At 32.9% G+C, this 18,651-nt stretch overlaps 2 protein-coding genes and 1 long non-coding RNA gene across 3 annotated transcripts; 2 read left to right on the top strand and 1 right to left on the bottom strand.

The window, feature by feature from the left end:
* Positions 1-2,346: 2,346 nt before the first annotated feature.
* On the bottom strand, positions 2,347-4,289 carry LOC125186530 (60S ribosomal protein L35-like). The gene is made up of 3 exons (XM_048082906.1): positions 4,132-4,289; positions 3,745-4,037; positions 2,347-2,520 (listed from the first exon to the last, which is right to left on the bottom strand). Exons 1-3 carry the CDS (start codon positions 4,133-4,135, stop codon positions 2,446-2,448), a joined length of 372 nt encoding a protein of 123 aa, XP_047938863.1. The 5' UTR covers positions 4,136-4,289; the 3' UTR covers positions 2,347-2,445.
* A 943-nt stretch (positions 4,290-5,232) lies between these two features.
* LOC125190966 lies at positions 5,233-7,578 on the top strand. The gene is made up of 4 exons (XR_007171007.1): positions 5,233-5,364; positions 5,444-5,526; positions 6,646-6,707; positions 7,172-7,578. It is a non-coding gene; the product is annotated as an uncharacterized LOC125190966 (long non-coding RNA).
* Positions 7,579-12,729: 5,151 nt separating this feature from the next.
* LOC125187165 (protein SODIUM POTASSIUM ROOT DEFECTIVE 2-like) lies at positions 12,730-13,966 on the top strand. The gene is made up of 3 exons (XM_048083696.1): positions 12,730-13,291; positions 13,374-13,449; positions 13,540-13,966. Exons 1-3 carry the CDS (start codon positions 12,794-12,796, stop codon positions 13,749-13,751), a joined length of 786 nt encoding a protein of 261 aa, XP_047939653.1. The 5' UTR covers positions 12,730-12,793; the 3' UTR covers positions 13,752-13,966.
* The last annotated feature ends 4,685 nt before the right edge of the window (positions 13,967-18,651 follow it).

An 18,651-nucleotide genomic window follows, 5' to 3' on the forward strand; every position in this document is an offset into this window, starting at 1 on the left:
TCTCCGCCTGGACCCGACCCCAATGCTTGCGTAGCTTCACGTAGGTACGCTCGAACGAGCCTACAGGTCGACCAGCGTTGTACTTCTCTGCAATCCGCTGCCAGAACGCTTTGTCGATTTGCTGGTTGCCGACCACAGCGTCCTCGGAGACGTCGACAAAGTTCTTGGCCAGCCACATTGTCTCCTGCGGACTATACTTCTTCGGCCCATCCTCATCGGCAACCTTGCCCTTGCTCTTGCCCCTTCCCTTGAGCGGGCTCCATATCGCTGATCTCGTAATCATCAGTGCTAACTGGCGATTCCATGTCCATATTGGTAGGCAACCCGGGACTAGGCGTTGCATTTGGATGGGGTGTCGGCGGCAATTGCCAGTTCTGGGAGTTGACGAAATCGTCCATCTGGCGTTGGTCGCTGTTAAACCAATCCATATAACTCAAAAAGTGTTGAAATGCTAGAGGATTGAGAGTAAGAGTTTGTGTGGAAGAGTATTACAATGGAGCAAATCTAGTGTATAAATAGAAAAACAAAAAGAAAAAAAAAAAAAGAAAATTCGTGGGGACTTGCGGCCCGGCCCGAACGCAATTAACGCCGGGACGGGACGCAGGGGGTGCGGCACGGGCACGTATAACACCGGGTCGGGCCGGGACGGGACTCGGGAGAGGCCCAGGGACGCAACTGCGTCCTCGGGACCGTCCCGAGCCGTGACGCATCTCCCCCCCAACCCTAAAATCGGACCGGGACTCGCGAGTTGCGGCCCGGCCCTCCTGCGTTAAGATGCTCTTAGAAACTTAATTCCCTACTTGCAAATTTAGATGAATACGCTGCACATGAAGTATGTGAAGCTTCTTAATTACAACTTGTATAGTACTTCACGAACTATTGAAAATCATTACTTTTGTTTAGTAACAGATATTGGGATCATCCCAAGACAAGGGGAATTCTGAATAGATTAAAAGAAATCGCCTTTATAGATTAAACAATGTATTAGAGCTATATATATTAATCAGAATATCCATAATTTATTCCTTCACAATAAAGGTTTGGATGCTAAAGAACATTAGTTTAAGTCCACCGAATATGAAAATCGTGCCATGTTTTATGTTTAATTATGTACTCCAGTACTGACTATTTATTATCTCTCCCACGTGAAGTCATCCAATCCAAATATTTAAAACAATATAACTATATAATAAAATCTAGGGAATCTCTTGACTACGACTTTAAAACTAAATCCATTTTGTTTAACAAACAATAATTATTACTAACATCACACTTTTGAAATACCCAGGAAAATAATTGTATTGATTTCTTAATAATTTGCTGATCAAGTCAAGAGAGAAAATGGAAGCGGACGCAATTATAGTTTATTGAGTGGATTCGGTACTCGATTGAATGTGTTGCCTAATCTTTTGTTTATTCGAATAGTTGGGACCGAACGGCACATCAATCCCAAAAGAAGAACCTCACACTATATTTATATGATAAGATTGGTTAATTAATAGTTATATCAGATGAAGTTCGATATGTTTGGTTAGATATATTTTATTTTAGTAGAAGAAGGCAATAATATTGTGTTTCTTTACATATATTTTATGAAACTTTAGTTTGATAACAAACAAATATACGGACTGGACAAAATTATTCGGGCCCAATGCAAGTTCTTGAAAGATGCTCATTATTACTCCACCGTCCCAAAAAATAAAGACATTTGAAACGACATGAAAATGGTAAAATAAGAGAAAGGATGAGAATGAAAGTTAAAATAATATAAGTGGGTATTATTAGTGTTTAATGATGGGACCTAGTAGTATAAATTAGAAAGAACTTTCCATAAATGAATATAAGCTATTTTTATAAGACGGAAAAAGAAAGTGTCATTATTTATATGGGACGGTGTGAGTATTAAAATGATTTTATAATTTTGAATGTTGCTATAATAATTTAAAGAGTATGTGATATTAAAGGCTCCTACATAAGCTCCAATTATTCCCAAGAGCCTTCACAAATCACAAATCACAAATCACAATTTAAATCGACTAGGGCTGTAATCGAAGAAAAAAACATTGAATAAAGTGGAGCACAGAAACTATCATAAACTTAAATTGACCTAATGCTAACCAACTGAAATAAATTAAAGGTAGTATGTTGTTAGAGCACCTATACAAGTTAAGAATCTTTGAATCTTGAATATTTTAGTACTACTACTTTTCTTATTTTGAGGATTTACATTGCTTTCCCTTTTGTTGTTAAAAATCAACACATAATTATCAGTTGAGTAGAAAGTTTCTTGCGTTTTGATGGAAACACAAATGGAATCATTGTATAAAAAAAGTAGCTAAAATTTCATGTCTAGAAATAGCAACTGCATATAACTGAATCGCATATTCTAACAGATCAAAAAGACTCCAACAAGTAACAAAAATGATCTTCCATAAACTAGTTAGTTTAAACTTTAATGGCATACTTTCTCAGGGGGAAGTACATCTCTTTCTTTTTCTGTTTTTCTGTCTTCAACGATGCCTACAAAAGAGAACACAGCAATGCAGCCATGTGTGAGTAAAGGATGGGCAAAGAAAAGAATCAACTAGAGAACACACAAACGTATAATCAAAGACACCAAGAGTTGACAAATGAGTAATCAATGGCGTTACGCAACCAAGATGATGACCCACTTTTTTTTTTGGTTTATCCAGACCAAAATGACCCAACTAAAATTGGAACACCTTTATCTCTACTTTATTTCCTCTCTTACTTTCCTCTCTCCACTTAAGAACAAAATAAAGATGCATAAGATCTCATGCCACCCATGAAAAGGGTCATTTTTCTCGGGACAGAGGAAGTACTACTAATATTGCAACTTACACTATGCAAATAACATTTAGAAATTTAGGCAGTAGCAGTCACAGTAGGAAGTACAAACAAAGACAAATGCATTTCAATAACAATATAAAAATACCTAAATCAGAGACCTATTAACATTTTAGAGGCTGTTCAGTTTGCAGGATTATATCTCATGATTAAATATAAACGTGCGATATTATGTTTGGTTAGTCATAGACTCATAGCCAAACCCCACAAACTAAAATAATCTTACAAACTTAATATCCTATATTATATAATTACTATTTTATCTAGGCAACCGTACACCACCTTAGGTCAATAAGAAAATTGATTGCATAGCAACAATTCTAGCATTACTTCAAAGGGGTTAACCTAGATGGTTGTCAAGCTATAAGAGGAAAACACAAAGAAAAAGGAATTCTCATTATCTTGGCAAAAAAACCACGCAGAACGAAAGTAATATGGAGTATGATTTACAATTCCAGGATTTTCTCATTGTCAGTAATAGGCCATGGTAGCTAAAAGTTGAAGTAATAGTACCATAGCAACCGAGATGAATTCTTGTGGATCATATCAAACATTACAAGCCAATACACAGAATAAAACCTAGTAGAGTTACATCAAACTAAACCTAGACAAGATAATGTCACTGTTTGATCAAAACGATTGCAAGGGCAATAATCCAATTTGTAACTAGTAAAACTAAACATATAGTACTACAATTCACACTACTGAAGAAAGATAAAATCCAAGTAAGCTTATTCGAGTTCATAATTATATATTGCTAAAGAAAAACGTATAAACAGATACAAAGTGAACCAATAACTCGAGATAAAGACCAACAATTCAACTATTTGAATTTGGCAAAATTTTAACAGAATAAAAACGGCAAAAGGGATATACCTGGTGTTTGGTTAAACGGCGGCGGATGGCGCGAGTCTTCTTAGGGCGGAGATCGAGAGGCAGATACTTCTTGTTCTTGTAGGCTTCCCTGAGAGCGGATTTCTGCTTCTGCGAAATGACGGTGAGTACCTGTGCAATCGACAGCCTCACAACCTTGATCTTCGAGAGCTTGTTAGGGGCACCGCCAGTCACCTTCGCCACCCGTAGCAGGGCCAGCTCCGCCTTCAAATCCTTTAGCTGCGCCAGCAGATCCACCTTGTTCTTCTCCCTCAACTCATGCACCTTAATTCTCGCTGCATTTAATCGAATAGACAATGTAAATCTATGAATTCACAGAAAATTGATTGAAAAAACACGATTTTCTGCCAAAATTGATGAGTCGCATACCCATTTCGCCTTCGTTTCTCGAGGGATTGGGGGTGGCGGGCGAGGAGAAAACTGCTAAATCGAAAAAAAAACCCCAGTGTATATATGTAGGATTTTGGGCTTAGGGTTATTTTTGAATTTGTAGTAATTGGGCTTGTATATTGCTAACTACTGATACGCTTAATTTAATCAAGGGATACAAATAGTATTTGAATTTGAGAAAAAAAGCCCAGATAAAGCTACACGAAATTTCAACACTGTTTAGAAATTTAAGAGAATTTGCTTTTTCCCTACAAAAAAAATAAAATTAAAAGAGTATGCATTCAGATGAAATTTATACAATCACAGAAAAGCTTGGGTGGGTCTAGTCAATTGTTTAATCTTGAACACATGTTTTATTTTTTACATATTAGTACGACGAGTTTACTGCTACAATTTAAAAGGGTTGGATTTCAAAAATTCTAGCTCGCTAACAACAACTACTGTTAAATATAGACGAGTGCAAGGTGAACCACCCTACACCAATGCAACCAATGCATAAAGTGGTAGATCGAGATATATAGGTTCACGAACTTGCTATAAAAAATAATTAAAAATGTGTTGTGTGTGTAATATTATACTATATAGTTTTTTTTTTGTGTCGCAAAAAATGTTACTATATTTTATTTTCTAAAAATAAAGTGTAACACCCGTCTTTTTAGTACCTTTTCACGATGAGTTTTGTTTTGAGAACGAGCGAGTGATAGACCTTGATTAAAATACCGTCTTCGTTTTGATTAGTTGCGAATGGAATTTTTTTCGAATGCTTGTTTTGTTGTTGATTAATTGTGTGGTGAAAATAGTTGACGAGATTGTTGTGAGAATCGTCGATGGAAAGTTGGGCGTTCGTCTAAGTACTTGGAATAACACCAAAGTACTAAAATAATAAAACACCACAATTAAATCTAAGCACTAAATTTCATATATTTTTGCGCCTATCACATTTGTCTATTATTATTCTCTCCTACACCTTTTATCCTAATTCAATTGGGATATAGCCATTTATTCATAATCCCTATTTAAATTCCTGTAGTTAAATACAATTCCTTCTTCTAATCATATTCTACACGTTTTCCTCTTCACAGAAACCCCCACCCCCTAAAATCTCTCCAACCACCAAATCCATGAATATCTCTATCAGTTTTGCTTATAAAATACACATTCACGATCCTTTTCAAAAACGTGCTGCAGTTCTTTCTTCTCTTCCACGCGGAGGTAAATTCTCCTCAATCTCTTGAATAATAAACCTTCGCATAATCATATTAATTTTGTAGTCAATTCCATCGTATTGCAGTTCTGAATCTATTGCAGTTCTGAATCGAGAGAGCTGTGATCTCAAATCCCCCAGTTTTCTAACAAGTTTGATTCTTCCTAAAGGTATCTCCTTTAATCTGAAATCATCTCATCATCATTCCATGACGTACATCACATATTTGCACACGAGAATAAATTCTTTTGAAATCCTTGAAATTGTTGAATGACGCTCCCTCCTAAAGCTTCGGTATTTAACGCTTAGAATGTCATTTTGTGTTTCTCTTAAATTCCAAATTTCTGAATTCATCTGCCTGCCCATAAATATTTGAAACGAACAACTATGAATTTTTAATGAAAGATTTAGATTTGGGAAAAGGATGAGAGACGTGAGTTTTGGAAGAGAAAGATGGGTACCTCCTATTTGTGATTTTGGACGAAAATTTTGGAGAACTGGAGAGAGAGTTATAGCCGAGATATGCGTATGGGAGTTGGTTTTGGTTTTTGTTTTGTAAGTGGTGGACGATGACTGAGAGGGAGAGGGAAGGCGTGAGTTACAGTAGAGAGAAGTTGTTTTCGATAGTCAGAGAAGGGAACATAAGTATTTTACTTTCCATCCTTTTTATTAAAAATGTGTTGAGTCGAGAATGTACTAATACATACATATATGTGGTGGATGGGCAGTACACACAAAACTAATTTTACTTCTTTATCTTGTTTTGCAATGCGTTGGAATGGGGAGTATATACGTGTGCAGATGTGGGAGTATTCTGCATTAAATTCTTTTTATAATAAGCTTTCTGTAGTTCTTTTGTGATAGAGAGTTTGACGTGTAGTGTTGAGGGAGTTGTTAAATAAAGTGGTGTTGAGGGAGTATATACGTGTAGTGACAGTTGGAGTATTAAGTATTTCTTTTAGGACTTAATTGTATGGCTAGTAAATTGATAATGCTTGGTTCATTATTATTTTTTGTTTGCAAGTTTGGCCAAAGTAATGCTTTAGAAATGGGCCACTTTGATTCTTTTGTTGGGCCTATTTGTTTTTAGTTGGGCTTAGTTGATTGTTGTTGGGCAAATTTTTGAGTAATGGATTAAAGATGAAAAGTACGAGATTTTCATATATATATGTTTTTCTCTATGAAAGAAAGAAAGAAGATAATTTGAGCGCACACAGGATGCATGCATCGTTGTTAAATTAATTTATTATGCAAAGTCTAATTTATGTATACGATATTATTTCGAAAAGGGTGAGCTTGTGCACGTTGTTGGCAGTTGGAATAAGAAGTGATTGAGGAGTAAGCGTGTGAGGTGGGCTTTCCTTTTAAATAAGGACTATGTCCTAAATATTTTTACTATGTGAAAGGAGGTGAAAAATGTTTGTCTTGCCATGTTTTGTGTTTGAATGAACCTATCTGAAGTGGCTATGCCATGTATGTTAACGAATTCGGGTCCTAGTAGGGCCGCAAACCCTGCTCGGACTGGTGTACACCCAGTAGATCGTGCGCTATCTCATTGGAGTTGGCCGGTCTAGTGACTTGGTTCGTGGCCACGTTCCTTGTCATGTATGTTCAGATATGGTGATGGTGGATGTGGATGGAAAATGGTTGCAACCAAATATTGTGTGAATTGTTTTTAGTGACTTGGGTTCTTTTCAATTAAAACCCCCAAGATCACTCGCTATCACTCGCTATGGCTTGACAAACTGTTTTGGGATGTGTCCACTGAGTGCATCAAGTACTCAGCCCTGCATATTTGTTTTTCTTGATGTGTAGATTGAGCGGCGACGGACGGGGAGGATGTTGAGCAGAATTCATGGATTATTTATGGCTTGCTTAGTATCGTTGGATATGTCGTGTCTTCATACTCGGCATTTTTCGTGTCTTGAACGCTTCCGTGGTGTGTCTTTTCCTTAAAATTCTTTTAGCATTGAGAGTCGAACTCTTTTCAAAATTTTTACTTTCTAGTCTTTATTTCTTTAGAGTTGGTACTTTGTTGAAATGATACTACGTTGATTTCTAAGTTATTTCACTTATTAAAATATTTTGGTCGAAAGTGTGTGTTTCTCCCTTTCTTCCCCACTTCTTTAATCCTCCCATAGTCGCGATCAACCGTGTTTTCTATCCTTAGAAAATACGGGCGTGACATAAAGTATCATCAATATATTCACATTTTTTCTCTATTTGATACTACTACAGTAAATAACATTTTCTGAAATTAGTGCCATCTTCACATCTAATTTAATTTGGGATGGATGATTATGTAGTTGCAATTCATTATTTGTGAATCGATATTTTCCGTTACCGATGGAATCAAAACTCATAACAATCAAAGATGTGATATACATGAGCAAAGTCAGATGACATTTGTGCTTCTGTGTGAGTGTGTGTGGAGGCAAAGTAATCATATCATAATCGAGTGATAGGATAAAGAAGAAAAGAAAGATCAGAACAAAGTATGAGCCTTGAAATATATGAAAGGAGATCACTAAGCTTTTTTCACTAACCTCAACCCCACACCTTTAATCGCGTGATTAAATATATACTTTGGTTGAGACAGACACAACCTTACTTCTTTGCATTGGCCTTAATTTAATTGATAAAGTTAAAATTATGATTTCCATTAAACAAATTGTTATACTCCAGCTTTATCTTTTGAGACAACAAAATGTATTAGTTTTGAAGGTGTAAAACTACATAAATAAATTAAAATGCATTCCTTTCTCATGTTGCAAATATGCATTATATAAAAACTGATATTGGAGTATTATATACATGTAATTATATGCATATACATATATAAAAAGTATTCTATAATTATATGCATACATATATAAAAAGTACTACTCACTGTATATCTATGAATAAATGTCCTATATATTTTGACTCAATATCGATTTTAAGAAATGTAACGGAAAGTGAAAAAACAATATCATTATAATGTGGGTACTATTATTATATGATAAAATGTGTGTAGAATGAGTTGATTAAAAACATAGTAACAATAAAATAAGATGTTTAATAGTGGACATCCTATAATGATAAAATGTGTGCAAAATGAGTTAGTGTAATGTGATTAAAAATAATAATAACAATAAAATACAATGTTTAATAGTGGACATCCTAAAATGACAATATGTGATATTTAATGATGGGAAATATATAAATTTATGGGACCCGCGTGCTATTGTAAAATACAGTATGAGATTTAATATATGGATCTAAATAACAACTATTGGTTAGCCTTGTTATAAAAAAATTATACTCCTTGTCAACATCGATACAATTTGATACTATGAAGAATCCAACATTTTTCAGGTGTGTAATGAAATATTCAATGGGCTTTTTTTTTACCAAAAGTTCTTGATTAATTGATCTACAAACTATAGAAGACCCTAATGAAACAATTAGCATTACACTTGATCGATCGTCTCTCTTTACGAACCTCATCTTAAATTTAATTTGTTACTATATCGTGAGCTTATAATGAGATCAAAGCAAGCAAAATGATTATATTAATTTTCCTTTGGATATGTATAAATGGTTAGTGGTAATTCAGACACGTTAAAAGTGAGAAATGATTCAAATTTCACGATTCCTCTTTTCTCTAATAAAAAACTTAAAAAACCGTAACACTTTATTCAAGGTGCAATTCAAATTAATGATAGTTGCATTGCCAATATCAATATATATCAACATGATTGAATGTGGAAAAAATGAGCTAAGCCAATTAAGAGCAAACTCATAGACAATTCGTTGAAATGCTAGTATTTTTGTTTATACAAAAGTAAATAAGCCATTGCGAGTAAAGAATTCATTTTATTATTTATATTACTGTCATAATTAGATGAAACTATTTACTTTTTAAGTGTGATTGTGAGCAAATCACGGAACCACTTCCCAAAAGAAAGCTCCAATTTTGCAGGCAATATGGGAAGACCATCTCTTTCGAGTTTTTCTTTCTTTTTTCTCTTAAAAATGTTTTAATTGCCTCAAACTAGTAGTTCTATTATTTTGGTGATTGATTTAACTGATTTTCATACTTAAGGTTTAAACAAAAAAATTGACAAGGTTCTCTTATATTACAAATAAAGATTGATTTGGGTAACTATATAAATATATAGTTTGTAGAAAAAATGTGATTATAGATAAATTTCTACATATGATGATCAGCAAGTCAAGTCACATATAGCCAAAAGGATATTATATCATACTTTATCATATTATATGCATGGTCGGTTAGATATATATTAATATAAAGATCAATATATAGATCTAGCCGTAAATAAAATAGGATAAGGTAATTTTCCTATTGAGCTAAACAAGATCTAGCCGTAAATGAAATCGGAGAAGTTAATTTTCATATATGAGCTAAACAAAAATATACCGCATGCTAGCCAAGTAAGAGATGGATCTCAACTATACATAATTAATCTAAGTAGTACTATTCCGTCTAAAAATTAATAACAAGGAATTCCAGTCTTCATTGTTGTCAGGTCCCATGTTCAATGGCTCTTTTTCAGCAACAATAAGGGAATATTTGTTTGCATTCGCTCAATTTTTAATAATTAAATAAATTCTCCTTCACTAAGTAATTAATTAAAACCATTAGTATATAATTATATTTGTATTTATACCACATGAAAAGGCTAATAAACTAAACGAGAAAAACATCATGTCGATCACGGGTATTTGTCGATCACGTCTACTGATCAGAAACAATAACAACAATATGAAACAGATCGCGGTTTGCTTTAACCTAATACTATGTGTAATTAATTCTAATACTACTAAAATAATTAATAAATTAAACCATACAAGAGTTACCTTGATAATTGTACCCCACATGTATAATATCACATGGTGCTGCAGTGTAAATTAGGAGTACTAATTTGTTTTACTTGACTAATTCATGATTTCTGTTATGTTAATTTGTCTTAAGTTCTAGGCATATATATCTTTCCGGATCGTTGGTGAATTGTGATATTACCTATTTTCAGTGGTATGGACCATCTATGCATATACTATAGCATCAATAATTCAATATCTATACACATCCATATATAGATATACTATCTGCAGAGTCCAGAATATTATTCAACTTTTATTTTGAACATTGTAATTTAATTTAAGTTTAATTTTATTTATACGGAGTAGTAATATTTTCTTAGACCACAATATCACAATCCCGGTTCCGCAAATCAATGTATATGATCGTGTTATAGTTGTAACTAAGCAGTAACCATAACCTAGACAAATTGATTGCATGTATAGGTGCATTAGATTGAAATTTGACTTTTAATTGGACCCTTAATGTACAATTCGAGTGAAATTAGACTTTTAATTAGGTCCTTAATGTACAATTAAGAGTAAATATGATTCATTGAAACATAAAACGGACAGCTAATATGTAATTAAATTACCCATCATGATAATTGTATAAAATGGGCAATCTTTCCGTTGAATATGGCTTTTTAAGGCATCTTAAAATTATTCATGACTAACCCTCGTCCCAATAGTCAGCGCACTAAGCAGTAAATGACTGGCCAAATGGTTTGCTTCATTCACATGCCAGGATTCAAACCTGTAACCTCATACTTAAGGAACAATCGAACAAGGTATTGACTTAAGCGATGAGGTGTTGGACCACCATGCCAACTATGTTGATTTTCTTATTATATCATTTTAGTGAATTTTTGTCCACCTTTTTACTTTGATAACACTCAATAAATGTAATTAAATTCATAGGACAATTATTTTGCGCACAGTACTACTTATATATGAATTAAAATATTCTCTTGCATGTTCACTCGAATTATATATGAGACCTTAAATTAAATAGTAGTAGTAGTAATTTCATAAGTAGAATGTGAATCAAAACAAGCATGCAAAAGTCGATTATTCACCAATATTTACCTGAGGACGGACAAAAAAGGCTACTTTCGGCTGTCTACGGCTCCTAATTAACTCTATATCTTAGCCCCTCATATTTAATAACGGTATATAGTAATCATGCGTCAATAATAAGAGGAAAGCTCGCGGACACACACTTTCACAATATTTCTCCCCTACTTTTTTCCGCTAATAGTGCTCGTAATCATCACATATACACTCACAAAGAACAAATTAAAAGTCTATTTTAACCAACTTGTCTCACCCACCCAAAGACCAGAAGAAAATCATTGAAAAATCGACCACTTTATCTAAAGTCACTCGTAATTTATTCATTCCCTCCCTTGCTACTTAAAATAACATTTTTTATTCATCCATTTTCCTTTCACAAATTTTTAGCAGGACTTTCGCTCCCACATCTTTTAGACACAATTTATAAATGTGACATTTAACGATTTAAGTAGAGAGAAATAAATTTAAAATAAGCATAAAATAAAAGACGTTTCGTCTATCATAGTTTAATTGAGTCATATTTTTTTTTACTTAATTGAGTTATTTCACTTTTAGCAAAAACAAAAGATCTAATCATTTTATTGTGCGTTATCTTTTCTTTATTCTCTCTTATCTTCTCTAATTTATTCTTTCTTATCTTTTTTACTTTATTATCTCTCCAATTTTATTATACCTTTATTCATTCTATTTAACACAATTTCTTAATTTATGTGTTTAAAAGAAATGACTCAACTATCCCAACTGAATTAAAACGAAGTGAGTATATATTACTTTATAGAAATCAGTCAAACTTTATTGGACAACTCCGAAATAAAATATTCCCTCCGTCTTATTTTAAGAGTTTCATTTGAGTCTGAAACGTGTTTTAATAAATGTAAAGGAAAGTTGGTGAAAAAGATACTAGAATGCGAGTCCACTTTTATATGCAGTATTAATTTATAATAAAATGTGAGATAAATAAAATTAGAAAAAAGTATAGGACCTATTACTAATTATGAAATATTCTAACTAAAACTCTTAAAATAGGAGAAACTAAAATGAATAACCGAGACTTTTAAAGTGGGGTGTAGCAGGGAGTACAACTTAAATAGTACTCCCTCTGTCCCCGATTAAGAGTCACACTTTTTCATTTTGATCCGTCCCCAATTAAGAGTCACATTTTATTTTTACCATAAATAGTAAGTAAGTCTCACATTCAACTAACTCAATTCACTCACATTTTATTATAAAACCAATATAAAAAAATGGGTACCATATTTCACTAACTTTTTCAACCAACTTTTCTTTATATTTCTTAGAACTCGTGTCCGGACAAAGCGTGAATCTTAATTGGGGATGGAGGGAGTAGTAATTTGGAACGAATGAATTACAATATCTTGGTTTCCCTAACCGTCAAACACCCTCCTCTCCTCTTTATATCCTTATTGAAGGGCCTCATCTCCAAAGATATTTCATCATTCCCTTCTTCTTAATTCTCTCTCACTCTCTCTAAGCATGAAATCCATAGAAGTATTCTGCGCCTCCCCAGCTTCAACAGCGATATGCTCGAGCACGGACCACCGCACCATAATCCGGCACGGAATGAGATCGGTCCACCGCCTCGGAGAAACGCCGCGAAGCAGACGATCAAACGCCGCTCCCTGCTCCTCTCATCTCCCCTTCGAACCTTCCACTAAGTCCGCCAAAGACGGCGATGTTTCGCGGCGAAAGAGCTCCGCCGACGTCTACGATTTAGCCTCCCGCCGCCTCCTCAGCAACAAGCCTTTCCTGGATTTCATCTCCGACTCTCAAACCGCCATCGTTCCTAGCCAGCCCCTCGTCAGAGATAGCAGCGATAAGCGCTTGAATCTGGAGTCCTTTCGGTCTCTCTCCGCCCGCCCTCACGAATCGCCCGTGTTTAGGCCTTCCTCCACGGATTCCGCCGCCGCCGGGAAACTCATCGATCATCTCAATGCTCACAGATCTTCCCTCACTCCATCAAATCGCCATCAGGTTTCATCATATCCTGCTTCGTCTGTGTATTTAATTTAATCATTTCATAAAGGTTTCTGATTATGGTTTAATTAAATCACAGGTTGTTGAGTTGAGGGTATCGATCCACTGCAAGGGCTGTGAAGGAAAACTCAGAAAACATATCTCCAGAATGGAAGGTAATTGAGCAAGATTTTACGTAATTTTTGAAAATTTTTAGTAATAATTTTTTATAATATAGTGATAATCCTTTTGGTGTATATATGCAGGAGTGACATCATTTAGCATAGATTTGGAGACGAAAAAAGTGACGGTAATTGGGAGGGTGACGCCTCTAGGTGTGTTGAGTAGCATTTCAAAGGTGAAGAATGCCCAATTTTGGCCATCTCCGGCGTCGTCGTCATCATCGTCTTCGCAGTCACCATTGCCGTCACCGAGAGTTACTTCTCTCATGTCTCCGAGAGTCAGTGTCACAAGATAGATTACTAGTAATATTAGTAATATTAATCTGAATTAGGGTTTATGTTCTGGACTATCATATTTTATTTCATTGAAATAACTCGATGTTTTAATGAATTACATGTTAAATTTGGGTTGTAGTGTGTTGTGAGTGACTGTTTGTGTATAGCAAAACGCTTAATAATTATGATTGCCTATTAATTTGCATTTCAATTGACACATGGTTTAATTTGGTTATTTTTGTTCAAAGTTCAAACAGTATCCTTTTCTTGGTAGTAAAAAATTAGTGTACTACTACTACTAGTTTGTTTTAGTGTCCCGTGACCTTGCTATATATTTATTGGGAACAAACACGAGTATATCCGAATTTGATTTGTTTAAATAATCTAAAAACTTGGTAAGGCTGGGCTATATGTCTGGGAAATAATGTTTGTTTATTGCTTTCCAGATGGATCACGGTTCTTGTGTCGGATTTTAAATCCATCATTTAAATTACTATGTACACACTCTACTCTTGGTCTTGGGACTTACTCAAGACAGAGAAATCTAATTATCAATTGTGCTGGTTGATGTAGTTGGAATCATTATTATATAATCAAATGACAAGGTTCAAGGATGTATATTGGTGTCGGCAATTAAAATGATAAATGTTTAAATACACAGTGCAGTAAAGGGTTCTATCGATTGCACCTAGAACTGCGAGTAGTAATTGTTGATTTCATAATAAAGCGACTATGAAATATATATACGGAGTATATTTGAATTCTTATACTCCATTTTTCAAGGGATAAATATATTAGGCTAGTCAGGACAAACATACAGGGTCTAATTTGTAAGTATACTTTTAAAAAGCTGTTTCTCGAGAAGATGTGTAAATTCTATATTTATCGCTCATCATATAGAAATATAGCTTTTTCGAGAAGATGCGTAAATTAATTATTTTACGCTTATCACATAGAAATAACTGAATACAAATTAACAAATTTTATGTTAATATTAATTAGTGATAGGAGAAACTAATAGGATTCTGTCTTATAATTAATTGGTGATAGAAAGAATTAGACATACTAAAATAGTATTACTACTCTTTATTTTATTGATTTGAGATATTGGAGCAATAATTTATTTTTCTTTTATTTTCCAACACAATTCCTAAACCCATTAAATGAATTTTGGAGGGGTTAGAATTTTTTTTTTCTAATTTGATTGGCATAGCCTTTTATTAAATTGATCCAAATTTAAAGTTCATTTATTTTGCAATTTTGATTTAGATATATTATTTTTAGTCAATTAAATTTAGTCCGAATTCGGCGAGCCATTCTAATATTACCGTAGAAAATCATATATTCTATCCTGCAATTAATTATTGATAAGAAGAGTAATCCACAAGACTTACTACTATATAATACTCCGGTTTCATATCACTCTTTACAGCTACGTTATATAGCAGTAATTGTTATTTATTTTTCTTTCCTTTGTCAACAATATTGAATTAAACTGTAAAATACAAAGAAAACAAAACGAAGTCCACAGCTTAAAATTTAAATACACAAATTAAAGGGAAAAGTTGAGATGAAAAATAATACTAGTACTAAAAAAGTTTACGGCGCATTATAGTATTAATATAAAATTAGCCAAATATGAAATATGTGCTCCAAAATCGGCGGGAAATGTGTGAGGATAATAAGACGTGGCAGTAGGCGACGCATGCGGTCCGCACCGCACCACTATTAAGTTTTATTGAAGCAGACATTACATTCTTCACGAAATAAATATGTCTACCACGTTTCTGATTATAGTGTCTTCTTCCCACATTCTAAATTTCCCAATTATTTCTTTTTCAAAATGCTTCATTTTACAACACCAATAAATTCAATTTTTAAGTGCCATATGCCAAATTAATTTCACTTTTCAGTTTTGAAATATAAAAAAAAATGATCATGCTCGTGTCATGCTACTCAAGAGTCTGCGCATTATCATATTCTCTTACTGTTTGTTAAAATCTGATTATGTTTCCTGGACATAAATATTCAAACTTGTTTATAAATATTTTTGTTTGATAATATAAATAGCACACATAGCACGTAGCACTTAAAATAAACAAGCATGAAAGTGTACATGTCTCTTTACTGTTACCAACATTCAGCAAAATCTAAACTCCATTAGTTTTCAATGTAGCTCATATGTAGTACAGAGTGGTTAGAATATGATATGATTTGTAATGAAAAAGGAAATGATATGATATGGACACAAGCATATTGCTAATTGGTCTTGAGTTAGATGTTTCATGTATGGTCGTACAATTGTAGGTTTGAGATGAAACTAAAGGTCTACACCTGCATTTCTTTAGTAGCATCAAGTTCTTAACATTTCATAATTATAGTACTACCCCACCTCAAGATTTATTAATGGTTTCTTTTGTTTGTTAGTTTCTTTTTTAATCATAAACCTGAACTGATGCAATTTCAAGGGTATTTCTAGAACTCAAGTTGCTTACTTTCATAAGTTTATTATAAGGTAAAATGCTTCCAACCACAAAAGATGGTAAGGATAGTATCAGAAAGAAGTAAGTCGTTTAGCAACAAATAAAATACAAGCCGACAACAAACAAGAAGTCGTATAGTAATAGATTATCATACAAGTATATTGTACCGACAGTACTTGTATATAAACTCTATTACATTCTTATTCTTTATTCTACATTAACAATGTGAGTAACCTTGATTTATTCCTTTCTTTCTTGAATAGACTCTAATCGTAATCTTAATCATACCTTTCAATTACCAATTTTTATTTCATTCTAATATTCCTCTTTTCAAGTTGAGTATCGGATATTCCTATACTTACCTTGTTATAATCTTAAATATTAGTAGTAAATAATTTATACTCATATTTAAGAGTTCATCAATTTTCGGTCTAATTTTAGACTCATGTCAATGAGCTTTTTCAATTCATCAGTGACAGTTCTAACTCGTGTCAATGAACTAATTCAAACATTTTTAACTCATGTCCAACAGCTGATGTAAGTAGTTTTTATTATGTTTAAGAGCCACTTCAATTTTTCACTAACAATTTTTGCTTGTGTCAAAGAGTCACTTTATGTTTTCAGTTTTTCTTTTTAACTGTATCAAATAGTTCAATTTTTTCGCTGTAAGTGTCAAACAAATTCGAATAACATCAACGTTGTTCCAGCTACTTTGCCTTTACAAATTTGTAGCATTGAATGGATATATTATTATTATTATTACCTTTATTATTATTTTAAAATATTATCTCCTATTTTGTGATAACTTATTAACTATTAAATAAAAAAATCATGTGGTTTAAATTTGGTCATAGTTATACATTTAAATTTTGTTGAATATTGATCCTATATATTAAATGAATAGTATCCATAAGTATAATTCTCATTTAGGTTATATTCAATTTTTTTGGTTTTGTTTCATCCATTATTTTACTCTTATATATAAGTACCTCAAAATATTTTACAAATCACATTAAATCAAAGATCGATTTGTTTATTTTTCTCTATGACTTTAAAATCAAATACATTAAATTTTTAACTAAATTAACAATTATGTTTGCTCAATAGCGTTGATGTTTGTCGTTATTTTGGTTGATATAAACAATGAATCTATTAGATTAATGGATTGCATGTGGTGTAATTATATAATATTGTTATAAAATTAGTATTGTTTTATATTTTAAAAATATTTATGATGTACTCCCTCCGTCCCCCATTAAGAGTCATATTTTTCTATTTCGGTCCGTCCCCAATTAAGAGTCACACTTTATTTTTACTATAAATAGTAAGTAGGTCCCACATTCCACTAACTCAATTCACTCACATTTATTATAAAACCAATATAAAAAAATGGGTCCCACATTCCACTAACTTTTTCAACCAATTTTTCTTTACATTTCTTAAAACCCGTGCCCGGTGAAAGAGTGACTCCTAATAGGGGACGGAGGGAGTAATTATTATTATTATTATTATTATTTAATTTTTTATTAAATTTTAAAATTATCATATAAATTAATGATGGTACGTACTATCAATTTCTATTAGAATAAACTAAACGTATAAAATAAAATAACAAATCAATATATGATCTAAACAAAAGTCATCCTCATAAATGATATTCACATATAATATGTTTTATATATTATTATCGGGGAAATAAGAGTGATTGGAAGACAGAAAATAAAGTATATTAATAAATTAGGCCAAGCATTAGGAAAGCTGTATATATGGTCTGGAGAGCAATAGAGAAACTCGAATTCTTTGCTTTAGTCATAAAATATGAAAGCATTAATCCAAAACAGTCTTTTTGAATAATTTAATCGTATCCGCTTTGGTTTTCATTGACCAAACCTTTCAACAAAATAAAAATCTAATTACAGGTAAAAAAGGTAGGAATTGGCCGCGTTCAAGAAGATTCTATTGTTCAATAATGGAGTAATAAACACAATAACATTATTATTATTATTATTATTATTATTATTATTATTATTATTATTATTATACTATTATTTTTGTGATTATTATTATTATTGTTGTTGCTGCTGCTGCTGCTAGTTTATTACCGAACTATTTTTTAATAAATTGAAAAAGGCTCGAGCCGGCAAGCAGCGAGCAAGCAAAGGTTCAAGACAAATGGCCCAATGTCAAGCCGCAAAAACCGAAAACAGAAGAGTATAATGATATCTCAGTTAAACATCAACAGATAGGCTAAACGCAAAACACCAAATAATCAAAGAACCATCAAAAGCAACAACACAAACCTACTTATGGGTAATAATTAATCCTTTTCTGGTGTTCAGTATATTTTTACTTTGTGTTAAGTGAAATAAAATAAAAAGTAAAAAAAATTTAAAATAGAACTAGTGGTATTTTTATTTTATAAAATATAATCACAGTT

Source organism: Salvia hispanica, chromosome 5 (genome assembly GCF_023119035.1).
Source record: "Salvia hispanica cultivar TCC Black 2014 chromosome 5, UniMelb_Shisp_WGS_1.0, whole genome shotgun sequence".
NCBI lineage: Eukaryota > Viridiplantae > Streptophyta > Magnoliopsida > Lamiales > Lamiaceae > Salvia > Salvia hispanica.

Coding starts and splice junctions, on each gene's coding strand:
- LOC125186530 (XM_048082906.1), bottom strand. Junction 2,521..3,744: donor GCCGTTTAACCAAACACCAG/GTATATCCCTTT, acceptor TCTCTTTTGTAG/GCATCGTTGAAGACAGAAAA.
- LOC125187165 (XM_048083696.1), top strand. CDS start 12,794: ATGAAATCCATAGAAGTATTCTGCGCCTCCCCAGCTTCAACAGCGATA. Junction 13,292..13,373: donor CTCCATCAAATCGCCATCAG/GTTTCATCATAT, acceptor ATTAAATCACAG/GTTGTTGAGTTGAGGGTATC. Junction 13,450..13,539: donor ACATATCTCCAGAATGGAAG/GTAATTGAGCAA, acceptor GTATATATGCAG/GAGTGACATCATTTAGCATA.